Here is a 14,077-nt window from a genome sequence, read left to right as displayed (position 1 = left end):
TAAGGAATCGTATCAGGTCACTCATGTGAAAGGACCATTTTCTGTTTTGCTAGGAGGTTTTTATTGTATTACAGGTCTGAGTCTGTGTGAAATACACAAAATTAAATAATTTAACCATCAACAAGTTCTCTTAATTCCTGTTATCATCAGCTCTTATGTAAGCAGTGGGTGTTTCACAGGTTTTAAATCATGAAAATCCTTCTTAAATGCAGTGAATAACACAAGTGCTGTCACAATAAGCAGTCGCTGAAATACACCTTGTTTGCTTTTATGCTTTCCTCTGAATGATCTGGAATCTAATTAACACAAAATGTGTCAAAGCAGATAAGGTCAGCTCAACGAAGGACACGAACAACTCAAACACCAGTCTCACTCTAAGCCAATTAAACGCGAGCAGAAGCTTGGATTTGTTTGAGGATTAATTACACGAGGAACGAGCGCTGAACAAACATCAACAAAGCCGACGGAGGAGAGCCATCATTCCATCATCACATCAAACACCGTCCACTGAGACACCAGATCGTCATCCTCCGCTTGACTAAACCAACCCCTTGTGATCAAATAAAATTGTACTTGTCGCTCATCATTAGTGGATAGTGTGAGTGACCTTGAGGAATAACGCAGTCACTGTGAAGTATGTAAAACAGTGGGAGAGGTGTGCATGTTTGCACTGTATCATCTGCTCCTTCTTGTGTTTGCTGGTTAAATTGCTGAAGTGAGTTTCACAGCTCCAAACTCGACCGAGCACACTGAGCTTTTACCTCATGTGTTTGTGTAGCTGCAGACAAACTGCACGTACTTCAATCATACAGAGACGATTTTATCATCGATGCCCAGATGTTAACGTTTTGGCTTCGAGGTCTACACACAGCTCCTCTAACTGAATTGAACTGATGATGGGTGTGTCATTATATGGAAAATTAAATAATCTGACAAGGAAAAAGAAAAAAATGTGTAACACGTGCAGCAGTGAGTGAAATATCTGATGTGGTGTCTTTGTCGGCCTCTCTTCATATATGACAGATGTCATGAAAGCTTACGCAACTCGTAACTAAATACAGTGTCATTTAATTTAGGTGGTCGTGGTTAACACGATCACCTAATATGCAAAAGGTCCCGAGATCAAAACCAGGTGGAGACACAAACCCTGGGGAGAGGGTTGTGTCAGGGATTATATCGGATGAAGAAATCTGTGCCACATCTGCTGTTGTGATTCTTTGCAAGTAAGAAATCACAAAGACAAACAAAGCTCGTCTTTATGATGCATCTGTTCAGCTTCTGTGAGAGTTTGTAGGTAAACCGTCAGCTGGATCTGGTTGGTTGTCCTCATGGTCAGCACTGTTAGTATGAAAATCAGAGTGCAGAGCTTTTCCCCTTAATAAATGAAATGAAACTGCATTTTGCATTTACTCAGGTTTCCTTTGCCTAGCTTTATGTTACATTGTGTTTGATGATCTGAAATACAAACGAGCGGGCAAATCCTTTTTTCATACACTGTAACTGTCAAAACTGAATCAAATGCCCAGAAATAGTCTTCCTCCTAACACTTCCTATAACGCAGCGCAGGAGCATCTTTTATTAGAGCCGTCCCACCTGCCGGCTGCACTTTTAAGCCAAAACCGTCCTCCTGACAGGTAAACTCATATGTGTGAGTTTTTGAAGGCCCCCTAAAGAGTTCATTTTTCAAACTTTTCTCCTCTTCCCTTCAGCTGCACAAAGCATGACTAACAAGCTCTATCTCACCTGAGTGACTCTTGTCACCTATCCTTGGATTTAATTGCTTGCTAATGAAGTGTGTTGTGCTTGTGATTGGCAGAGCACTGTTGACAAGCTCATTAAGAAGACCAACTTGGCGCTGGTTATCGGCACACACTCCTGGAGGGAACAGTTTGTGGAGGCGGTCACTGTCAGTGCAGGTGAGCTCTGTTTGTGAGAGTCTGTCAGTGGACGCATTACTAGAGTGAACAAACAGCTGTCACATGGACGCTCTTCCCCCTTCAACGACACGGTCAGCCAGTCTAAGCAGAAGCTGTGAGTGTGACCGAGGATCATCTGAAGTTTAGGATTGTTACGCCTCCTCGAGGGCAGGAGGGGGTAACACAACAACTCCAGATACTCGGTACAAGTTTTATAAACAGAAACAAGTTTAATGGCAGCTTTCTCACAAAAACAATAACCAAAATTCATACAACAAATATGGGGGAGAAAGGGACAGTTAGGTTGGGCCAAAAAAAACATGGATGACACCAACCTACTTATCTAGTGTTTATAACAGAAAGGACTCCATGTGAGTAGGTGTATGGGGTCCCCAGACTTAGCTACTCCTCTTTACTCAAACCACAACCTTCAAACAAATGAAATACACCAGCGGCACTCTACACATGTGCCAAACAATTCTAAGCAAGGAAGAGAGATCTGCCCCCAGCCACAGGTGAGTCTCCTTATCAAGGTGTGCACTCCTGGTTTGTCCAATCAAAGCCTCTTTCCTCTAATTAGCTGGAAATCCCCAAATTGACACCAGCCTGCAGTCTGTGTACCTGAGAAAATGGCAAACAAAAGGAGAGGGAAAGAAAACATGCAGCCTGCAGACACGTAACAATGATTTTGATTTTGGCCATCTGTAAAAGTGCCATTAAAGAGCCTACTGTGCTTTGATCCACACCCTCACGCAGACTGCTGTGACACATTGACTTGATTCATAATGAATTAAATTGACGTTTTAGGATTTTGCAAACTAATGAAACTAAAAGAAAAGCTGTTGATCCCTTTTTTTACACTAAAGCCCCAACATTTGCACTTCAGTTCCCTCCCTGGGCTCCCGCTTACAGGGATGTTTAACACAGCTATAGTTCAACAGCTGTTCAGACTTGAGCACGATCAGCTGTAATACAGCTTCCTGTCTGTGTTCACTGGCAAGTTAACTATCTCCACATTAAGCCAGAACTCGTGTTAAAAAATGTCCAATCACCTTTTAATGTGCTCAAAACAGTGAACTCAAAATCACTCAGGCAACATGAAGTCTGCCCTCTTTGTGTTTTGTTTTAATAATGAGATGCAGAGTTTTCGCAGCTTTGCTTTAGAAGATACTGACATTGGCTGTTTAAAAGCTGCCAGATGAATTTCACTGAAGGAGAAGACTGATCAAATGTTGTGGGTAAAAGGGGGATTTTACCAAGGCGGGGCCTTATACCAGGATCACAGATTGTATATAAAAGATATACTGTGACGTCACCGTTGTGGCATCATCAGCTAAGGGAGGGGTGGATCGGAGTTAGAATCAAAGTGACACTGCGTCTTCATACGTGGGTGACTTGTAAATCCCTTGATGAAGCATACCTTGCTTTATCCTCTATCCTCAAAAGTTACAAAATGACCTTCATGTTCTTTTTGTTGTCATCTAAAATTACCAATTAAGAGCATAAACGCATCAGGAAGGTGAGGGAGCTCATGTACAAGTCTCCTTTCTTCAACCTCGAGTTCCCACCTTTCTGGTGATTTAAAAGAATTTCATTTAAAAGAAAGGCTTTATTTTCCAGACCTGGTTGCTACATCTATTTTTACACACAGTATGTACTCAGCGTGCATTTGTTACATTGTATCTTCGCCCCAAAAATTAGTCAGATAAAAAAGAAAAGATTCATTCCTCTTCTCAAGCACATAAACAGCTGATTCATCACAGAGACGTTGCCCTTAGCGAGAGAGAGCAGGGTAGCAGCAGAGCTGTGGGAACACCTTACCCAGGGTCGCTGAGGTGTTTAATCATCATTATTGTCTAGTCCTACACCCACCTCTACCGGTCCCTGTAGCCCAGTGTGTGCCGTTTCCTCTTCTTGGATTCAGACAGCATCTCCAGCATGTCACATGTACAAAAACATGCTAGCTTGTAATGTTGTTGTTTTATTGTGTCACTTCCAAAGGCATTGATCTGTAAATGTTGTATAGAAAAAACACATTGAAGAAAATAGAGTCATCTGTTCTTATGGAAACACCAATCTCTCTGTCTGTCATTGAATTCTGTGTGACAGTGTGATTTAACTGAAATGTAAAACCGTAACAACATCGCAGGTAAATTATGCTAAATGAGAAAAAGATGCTTGAATTAGACATAATTCAATCCCTAAAAACAAAGCACCAAATGTTGCTGTAAACTGCTCCTCTAATCAGTAAAATATATTAGCATGCTTCTAGTCTGTAGTGTGAGAAAAATAATAAGTCTAATATTTTAAATAGCTGCCTTTTTCAGGCACGAAGGGTCGGTGGAGGTCAGATTTGTAAGTGAAGGCCACCATCTAGTGGAAGTAACAGATCTCTGCAGACAGTCAGTTAACTGTATTCCTTGAAGCATATTTCTATGTGTAGCTGTGAAATTTCTATTATAAAAATGTTTCCTATATCATTAATTTGTCTAATTCTACAACTTTTCATAGCTTTTTACAGGAATTAGCCCCTGTTATGGAGTGGATAATGAAAAATGTGTTTTTACCGTGATGGGTTTTGTTTTCATTGTATTTTCTTATGTTAAATATAAGATTTTTTTATTTTTAATCTGGTTTGTATGAAGTAAGAGATGATGACTGTTCAAATAAGCTTATTTCTTTAATATTTCAACATTTAAGAAATATATAATAGATAAAGGACCCAGTAAAAGTATGATAAAGATTTTTTAAAGTGTTCCTGTACAAAAGTCAAAGGCCGCTCTGTCCTTTAAGGTGCTAAGATAGTTTGGTCACTTCAGGGTTAGAGAGCTACGACTGCAACAGCACATTTATGGGATTAATATCCTGCCACGCCATGAAACTGGCAGGACATGAATCCCACACATCACCTACAGAATCAAAAAGACCTTCCTCGTGACAGCGTAAACCCAGGTCACGTACTGGGTCCAAACCCCCTGAGTACTCTGAGTAGTATGATCTCCATGCTGTTCGTAACCTGTAAAAAATATCACTGTGTGTTTGGCTCTTCCAGGTGATGGCGATGATGACGAGGAGGAAGGTCGTGAGGAGCGCCTTCCATCTTGTTATGACTACGTCATGCATTTCCTCACTGTCTTCTGGAAGGTTCTGTTCGCCTGCGTCCCGCCAACAGAGTACTGGAACGGCTGGGCCTGCTTCTTCGTGTCCATCAGCGTCATCGGCCTCCTCACCGCCATCATCGGGGATTTGGCATCACATTTCGGCTGCACTGTGGGGCTGCGGGACACCGTGACCGCCGTGGTGTTTGTGGCGCTGGGAACTTCCATTCCAGGTGAGTAAATGTCCCATTTCACTGTGTGAGAGAAAGAAAAGGCAGAAAGGAGTTTTTGATGGCTTATGGGAGAGAATACCCAGATTTATGAGTGCATGTAGTGTCACTTTGTAACTTGTAACTCTTTGTAGTTGTTTTGTGTCTTTCAGCCATTTTGCTTTTTTGCATCTGTTTATAATCATTTATTTGTATCTTTTGTTTTGTAAGATAAGATAAGAAGAACTTTATTTATCCCGAGGTAAATTCTTTTGTCATACACATGCTCAATGCAGCAAGAGAGACAGGGAACAGAGGAATATGATATACAATATATACAATAAGAATAGTGGTGATTTGTTTGTCTTTCTGGCCATTTTGTGTCTATTTGTCAGTTTGCATCTTTTTAGTTGTTTTTAGTCACTTTTTTGTCATTTTTGTGTCTCTAAATTATTTTATATCTTATTGGACACAAGCTTTGAGCCTCATTAAAGTAATTTTGGATCTCTCTGTAGTTGCTTTGAGTTTCTGTCAATCATTTTGTACCTTTGCAGTTGTTTTTTTTTCTTTTTTTTTGTATCTTTTTGGTCATTGTTTGTCTCTTTGGAATCATCTAATTGCTTTCTATTAAAAACATTACTCCGGCTTCCTCCCACAATCCAAAGACATGCAGTTTGTGGGGATAGGTTAATTGTTTAATCTAAATTGTCCACAGGTGTGAATGCGGGAGTGAAGCTGAGTGCGAATGGTTGTCTGTCTCTGTGTGACCTGTCCAGGGTGTACCCTGCCTCTCGCCCTATGACAGCTGGGATAGGCTCCAGCGCCCCCCGTGACCCTGAAAAGGAGAAGCAGAAGCGAATAGATGGATGGATGGATAAAAAACATTTTCTGGGAGGGCGATTGTCTTTCTGTCTGTGTGTTTGTTTGTGTGTGCTTGAAGGTGTATGACCCACATTTTCCACTTTTTCCTCCCCCAGACACCTTTGCTAGCAAAGTGGCTGCCATACAGGACCAGCATGCGGACGCATCGGTTGGAAATGTCACTGGCAGCAACGCAGTTAACGTGTTCCTGGGGATCGGAGTGGCGTGGTCAGTGGCTGCCGTGTACTGGAGAATCAAAGGAAAGGAGTTCCAGGTGGATCCTGGATCACTGGCGTTCTCCGTCACGCTCTTCACCATCTTCGCGTTCATCTGCATGTCGGTGCTATTGTTCAGACGCCGGCCCTCCATCGGCGGAGAGCTCGGCGGCCCGAAGGGGTCCCGCCTCCTGACCACCCTCCTGTTCCTGGGTCTGTGGTTCCTCTACATCCTCTTCTCCAGCCTGGAGGCCTACTGTCACATCAACGGCTTTTAAAGAGGAGATGAAGAATGTTCCAGAAGAATTTTGCACAGCAGCACACACAAAATCTTTGACTGTCAGTCCATTCGGTCCACGATTTAACACGAAACAAGTGTAAGATTTATCTGGTTAATAGGGCTTCAGATACATGTTCACAAACACACAAACACTACATTTAAGCATGTGTAAACAGCGCATTTCAAACACACTCATTGTTACTTGAAAGATGAGGGTTAAGAGGAAGTATTTTTGGAGGGTGAGAGCGTGAAAACGAAAGGTTACTGCAGATAGTTAACGGGGAGCAGACGGAGAGTGACAGAGAATGACTGTGATGGGGTAAAAAGAAGGTCAGGTCAGTCAGAGGATGCTTTATTCACGTTAAAGCCAGGTGTGTATTTATTTATTTATTTTTTGAGTTGAGGAGCTCACTTGCAGGATCAGACCACTGAGATGGATCACAATCCTGTGAGCATAGAAGGAAAAATACTTTTGTTTTCCTTTAGTCTCTCATTCAGTCCACCAACTCTGCAGCTTCATGTTTCTTCACTGAGGAAGTGGAGGAGCACTGCATCAAATAAGGAGTCAAATGTTTACAACAACATTACATTTGTTTACTACAAGAGATTCTTATATAGTGGTGATGCTTGTCTAATACACAGTATAGCTGAAGGTGGCTCTCCACACGCGCTGTAAATAGTACAAATATAGAGTGCAGTAATTTCACAGGGCAGGCTGCCACACAAAAGGATGCAGAGGCAGAAACGCAGGTTTCTACTGTCGTTGTCAGCAAAGCTTAGATGATTTTCGAATTCATGCACAGACTGGAACACTGGTAGTTGCGAAGATTACAAATGTCAGCGGTTTTAGTTTTAGCGACATGCTAAGTGGAAAATAAAAGTTTTAGCAACCAAAACAAGCAAATAGGAAGCTGCATAAGTGTAACACTGACTAAAAGAACATCCGTGTACCACTCGCTTTACCAGACCACAGCCCCTCTGACGGGGGCTTGCATATAAAGCTGAAGGATTATTTTTTGCATGTATAGCCATGTACAGAGCATCTTCACATTATATGTCATGTACATGCTATGAAAAAGGGAATAACCAGCCTGATTATCCACCTGTAAATTACATCCCTGCGTTTTTGTGTCGACTCGGTGAACAGAAACTGTCAGCTAGTCCTTGATGTTAAATCTTCCTGTATAAAACAGAAGAAGCCGTTTGGTCCAGGAGGAACAAAAAGGACATTTTCATCTCCCGAAGGACCAAATATGCGCTCTCACACTCCCGATGTGTGCAGTGTCATTTAAAAACTTTGTCTGAGGCAGTCAGATGGGCTGATGAGCTGCAGTCAGCCATCACTGTGTTACTGTTAGTGGCAGACTCGTCCATTCCTTTATCGTAAGCAACAGCAGCATGGGCAGACAACAGGACTCAACAGTGTTAGTTTACTCTCAAAAATAAAGTCTCTAAAGTTGCTGACTGCGATCATCAACATCCGGTCTGCAGCATTTGTTAGGAAAAAGCTAATAATCTACACATTAATTAGGCTGCAGGACTGTAGTCTACAGCACACTGATGCTTTAAGATAGCAAACAAAGAATGCCTTAAGGGAAGCTCAAGTAAAAAAATCTAGTATTCAAGATTTCTGCTGTACAAACTGCCCAGGCTGCACTTTATTTAACATAACTAAAACACTGTGTTGTGCTTATCTTTTCCTCCATCATTCTATAAGTGGTTACTGTGCAATATACGAAGGGAGAACTGTCTCGAGTTTCCACTGGTTCGGCTAACACCAGATCCAGGTGGACCCATCATGTTGTCCCGTGCAATGTAATTCATCGCCTCTCCTTCACCAGAGGGTCTACTTCAAATGAGGATGTCTACACGGGAGTGGCATAGTGCCACAGCAGAGACTGGTTTCTATGGGAAATGCATTAGGAAACACAGCTCTGCAAGGCATGCATGTGTTGCTCAGTATTGCATGGCAGACTTGGAACAAATGTTCACAAGCTACTGAAGAAATTGGCTGCTAAATACACCATAAAACACTGGACGGTGTGCGAACACGCTCTGATTTGTTTCGACATTTCCACGCTGGCATTTCAGGGCTACTATGTTCAGCACTGAGATGCATGAAGCAGGAAAGCCAGCGTGTGAAAAATGTCACAACAAACAGCAGTAAGATTGTCTCATAATAATAATAATGACTAAAAGCTTCAATTATTATTATTAGTAGTATTGTAACTGCCTAATTTCAGTCCTATTAAATATATTTCTTTGAGGACATTGCATTTTAAACCTCTCACCCACAGATGATAAGTGCTATACAAGTGGAACTCTTCATTATTGTTGTTAAACATGACAATTTGAAAAGGATTCGATTGGTTAACCCTGACTAACTTTGTAAACTTTCTAAAATCCAGTTTTGTATCTTTTTCCTTGCAGACGTAGCCAAGGTAGATTTTTTTGTATTTCTAAATGACATTTAGGATAGTTTCAGTGTATAAAGCTGGTATGTAGACTACATGGTGTCTGAATTTAGTGGATTAGACTTTGATATATTTTCCACAGAGAGGAATCTCCCCTTTAACAGTGTAGTAGTGCATCATAACCAAACTTTAAAGCATCTAATTTACTGAAATACACGGTCCGCTAACTCATTTGTGTCTTTGTTTTTCATGTATAGTAGATCATTTATATATTTATTTATTTATTTATAGAAGATTATTTCTCTAAGCATAAGATGTGCTGCAGGTCCTTGAGGAGAACAGTTTGGAGTTTATTCATGGAATTAAGTTTCAATGTGCAATACGAGAAAAGGTTCAGCTGCAGCTTACTTTGTTCGAGCTCGGTCCGTGTCTTTTTTTCCTGCCGCAGTGTTTGTTGTAACCCTCCGCCAGTGTACACTTCTTCATGTTGTCCTTGTGACGGAGGAACTTTGAGTGTAAGTAGCATGTTTACATAAAGAAACAGTGTGGAACATTGCCAGTATAATTGTCAGTCTCAGGCTGTTGTGAGCTAAAGTTTTGTAGATATTAGCTGTGGCTGTGAGGCAGGTTTGTTGTGTGTGAGGTTCAAACAATCCCCTGAACAGTACTCACTCAAACCACCAGGTGGGACCAACATTAGATATGAAACACACACACGCACACATGCAGAGGTCTGCTGAACTCTTGTGTAATGACCAGCACCAGCAGGAACAGAGCGAATCACCTCCACAATGTGTGCATTTGTGACCTCGGTGTGGCCCAGGAGCCAAAAACAGAACTGTCTACAATGTCCGGACAATGTTCCATGTTTCCACAAACTTCTGTACTAACTGTCGGCCTTTGGTCTTCGCTGTTCTGTAGCTAGATGTAATGCCCCCACCCCCGGCTCTTATCAGCCTCCCCTCCTTACCTGCCCCTCCCCAGTGTGCATCCATGTTTACATCCCCTCCTGTGTTCCCCTGCACATGCATGACGAAGAAGCCCGGTGTACGTGCGTTATAGCAGCATGGTCTACTGGGATGGATGCCTGTCGGTCATTCTGTCAGATCGATTCCCCTTGTGAAATAAAGTGAGCAAGTGTGACACGCACAACCACTGCTCGGTTCAGACAGACTGAACAGAAACACAAACAAGCGCCATTCCTGGAGTCAGAGTCTCCTCCTCACCTGTTTCTGTAGAAGCTGTGAAAAGAGATCCTGCTGTGCTGGGTCCAGGCTACATCCCAGGTCATCTTTTTGTTTGTTGCTGTATGATATTTCAGTGTCTGTGTTCGTGTTCAGCCTCCTCTCCTCCCCTCCCGGGTCTTGCTCTCTTCAGTGTGTCTCTCTGTGAAGTCGTTTCCTGTGATGATGAAAATTTCTCTCTGCCTGAATCTTTGTAGGGAAATAATGACTGAAATTATTACGATGTCATGTGATAGACATAAACATTTATTCGATACTGTAATAAATTAACTAAAGATGATATTTAAGTTTTTTTATGAAATGCAACAAAAAAAATCTTAGAAAAAAACTCAGTTTTGAATCATGGCATGAGGTGTAACGTGTTCCTGAAAGAAAACGAAGGTCTTTAATCAAGTGAAGTTGACCTTATTTAAATATAGTTTATTTATTTTCAAGGTTCAATGTGTCTGAGTCTTTTTTTATAACTGAACCAATATAACAGTCAAAGTCAGTGATTCGTAGAGTCATCCAGCTATCAAACACTTGCTGTAATCTGAAACTTAAAGGACATTTTTCATGTCTCGACTCATAAACACAGTGAAATGTTTTGCAGATTAATAAGTAGTGGTGGTCACCTCACAGTAAGAGGGTCCTGGATTTGAATCGGTGGGCTGGGGGCTTTCCCATGTGTACCCACATGAGTATCCTTTATGCATGTTAGGTTAACTGGTGACGCTAAATTAGCTTAATGAATGGATGCCTGTGTCTCTGTTTCGACAGACCGGTCACCAGGTATAAACAAATGTAATTAATTTAGTTCTTAGCTATAAAGGCAAAGGTTTGTTTGTTTGTTTGTTTGTTTGTTTGTTTGTTTGTTTGTTTGTTTGTTTGTTTGTTTGTTTTTTGTTTGTTTGTTTTTTGTTTGTTTTTTGTTTTGGGGGGGGCAGTAATACAGTTTTTGTATATCTGTACAGTGTCACAGTGGATTTTAACTCAAACGCTGAAGATATGATTGAATTTCTTTAAACTTAAAGCTTTAATTCAAGGGGGTTGCATTAGCTGAGGATTTTTAATTTTAATATATTTTAAAAGACTCAAAAGTACCATATGCACTTTCTTGGCCATGTGAGGCCCGTTCCCTCATTATCACAATAAAAGCAGATAAACAACTGGGATTGATTCGAGGGCTGAACTTCCGTTTCATAGCTTTTCACTGACACGCTTAGTAAAAAGTTGAAAGAAATGTTGAAAGTGAAGGAGGACATCAGGTTTCGTCTCCTGTCCAAGCGCCTTCGTTAGTTTGAGAACAGCTGTGGAGACACACGGCTCCCTATAACGTAAGTACTTGTCACGTTGGTGCTGCCCACAACTCCTGATTGACCTGCTCTGCTTCTGTTCTAGTCCTCCTGTGCATTTCCAGGTTATTTCCTTTTTGCCCCAGTTTTTGAATTTATCAATAACAAAATAACAATCTTCATCTAAATACAAGGAATTATAATAATAATAATACAAGGACTTAGAAATATCAGCAAATTATTGGAGGAAGATCGCTGAAACTAAAGGAATGGACATGTGGGAATGCACAAAGAAGTGGAAAAACTGGAGGGATCAATATGTTTGTCCCTGGAACAAAAAAAAACATACCACAAATTCTATCAGTGAACACAACCACGTGGTAATTAACACATATTACACTAGAACAAGGATAAATAATGGCATCATTGTCAGTCATCACAGTTCAGTGAGACAGCTATCACAATTGGCACTAAAATATAGCAACCATAGCTTCTTTAAGTGTTAATTTTTGGTTTTAAAAGGGTCTATCTATCTAATGGTTCTCAGCTTAATCTGAGTGTTTCTTAGTTTTTGACTACTTGGCTAGTTTAACTTTTTCTTTCTTTTTCTTTTTACCTCAACTAAGAATCACCCTCCTCTGCACATGTCCAAACCATCTCAACCCTCTCCCACTTTTTCTCCAAACTGCTCAACTCAACGCCGCCTACAGACTATTTGAACTTGATGGGCATGTCATGCTTTCACACTAGCTGCACAAGCACACATGAATGACCTCTTTTTAAGTTTCAAAGACACATGAAAGGTACTTCAGTGTCTGGTGTGTGCAGTCTTATCTGCTCAGTGTCCTCTGTCACGCTGGTTAGCAGGATTGCTGCTGAAGCACTAAACTGCTGTGAACTAAATAGTTACACTAAACTCACACTGCAGCCATGCAGCAGTTGAATTTTATTTCAATTCAGTTGTATTTAATATAGCACCAAATCTAAGCAGCAAAATTAAGGGAAGATGCAGGGTCAACTGATCCAACCCTATATGCTCTATCAAAAAGGAAAATTTGAAGCCTAATCTTAAAGTAGCTCCCAAATTTGTCTCCTGAATCTGGTTTGGATTAGTATAAGTTATTGTGGAACTGTATCAGCTGAGAGGGCAAAGTGACTTTACTTGGTGGGCCGGACCCCCGATGCCCATCCATACGCTGACACTAGCTCAAACTGAGCTGTCCTTCTGATGTACTCATTTCTAACTTTTTCCATCCTGCTCACTCCCAACGAAAATCTTAGCATCTTCAACTCTGCCACCTGCCTTTCTGTCAGTGCTACCGTCTCCAAACATACATGACATCAGGCGTCATTACCAGCTTGTAAACCTCCTCTTTCACTCTTGTTGTTATCCTTCTATCACAAATCACCACCGACAATCATCTCCTCCCACTCAACCCCACCTGTACTCTTCTTCACTGCGTGTTGTTTTGGATGGCTGACCACAGGTATTTAAATTCATAAACCTTCACCCTCTCTACTCCTTGCATCTTTACTTTTCTACCTGTTGCCCTCTCCTTCACACACATGTATTCTGTCTTTGTTTCTACTGACTTCTCTCTTGAGCATAACTTCACCTCTCCAGGCTCGCTACAGAAACGTTAAGCCCAAAATCCACCACTTTAAACTTTAATACAAGCACTTAAGAGACTTTCATTTCACTTGAATAGGGACTTCAACACTGTACCCCTGGGTTAACGGTTTGATACTCTACCATCTAAGCTATCCAGGGTCTGTAGCAGTTGCCTCTACCTTGTTCATCCTGGTGTTTCAAACCTAAACCAAAGATCATAGGCTAATTCAAGCAGGGGGAGGATATTTGTAAAAATAAATCAATAAATAAAATACAAAAAAGGAGATTTGTTTTTATTAAATTTTGTTAAGTGGCACAGTCCATCAGTAGTGAGTCCTTAGTGAAAGTCTTAAAAATGAAAATAACTAAATACAAAATAAATGCTATATTTGTATATAAACTCCAACATAATTATTTGTGAAAAGGCTACATTAAGCTTCCGATAAAAAAAAAAAATTTATATGATGGCAAACTATTTCACGAAGTAACAATAAAACTGTTGGTACTTAATAGAGGGTTCGAGTTAGTGGGTCAAACTCACCACCACTGCGCATGCTCAGATCTAGTTCGACGCCACCTGAGCATCAATTAGCAGGTTGACGGAGACTTTTAGTAAGTCAGTTTCTACCTAATAACTTTATAATTTATAATTATTAGTTCATGTTTAGACCACTGTGTCGATGAAAAAAGCTCTTCCAGTTTTTCGGGTATTTTTAAAAAGCAGGTTGACTGACTCGCGGCTCTTCGTGGATTTGTGCTGTTTATGTCTCAACTGCAGTCGCCATTTTGGCGATAATGACTTCTTCCTCACACCAAGCGCGTGTTTATCACAGCCTGCAGAATATTTATAGCGTGTTTAGTTCTCAGACAGATGGATTTACGGGAGACTTTTATGAAGTTTGTTGACTCAAAGTATGTGCTAACTTTACTTTGTTGCATAGCGGTAGGATGTTG

General features: G+C 40.9%; 2 protein-coding genes across 2 annotated transcripts in view; both read left to right on the top strand.

Annotated features, from left to right (window-relative positions):
* Nucleotides 1-10,675, top strand: part of slc8a2b (solute carrier family 8 member 2b) — a 199,495-nt gene extending 188,820 nt beyond the window's left edge. Inside the window, exons 18-20 of the mRNA XM_005737423.2 lie at nt 1,817-1,916; nt 4,969-5,247; nt 6,201-10,675. Of these exons, the coding sequence (XP_005737480.1) occupies nt 1,817-1,916; nt 4,969-5,247; nt 6,201-6,577 (756 nt within the window). The 3' untranslated portion in view covers nt 6,578-10,675. The remainder of the gene's footprint in view (nt 1-1,816; nt 1,917-4,968; nt 5,248-6,200) is intronic.
* Nucleotides 10,676-13,684: 3,009 nt separating this feature from the next.
* The window catches only part of srsf7a (serine and arginine rich splicing factor 7a), a 29,395-nt gene continuing 29,002 nt past the window's right edge, over nt 13,685-14,077 (top strand). The window contains exon 1 of the mRNA XM_013911980.1: nt 13,685-13,735. The gene's annotated coding sequence lies outside the window, so the exon portion shown is untranslated. The remainder of the gene's footprint in view (nt 13,736-14,077) is intronic.

Source organism: Pundamilia nyererei, unplaced genomic scaffold (assembly GCF_000239375.1).
Source record: "Pundamilia nyererei isolate P.nyererei 1_Seehausen unplaced genomic scaffold, PunNye1.0 scaffold00076, whole genome shotgun sequence".
In the NCBI taxonomy this organism is placed as follows: domain Eukaryota; kingdom Metazoa; phylum Chordata; class Actinopteri; order Cichliformes; family Cichlidae; genus Pundamilia; species Pundamilia nyererei.
Note: the sequence above shows the minus strand (reverse complement) of the source record. Positions and strands in the feature narration are given on the sequence as shown.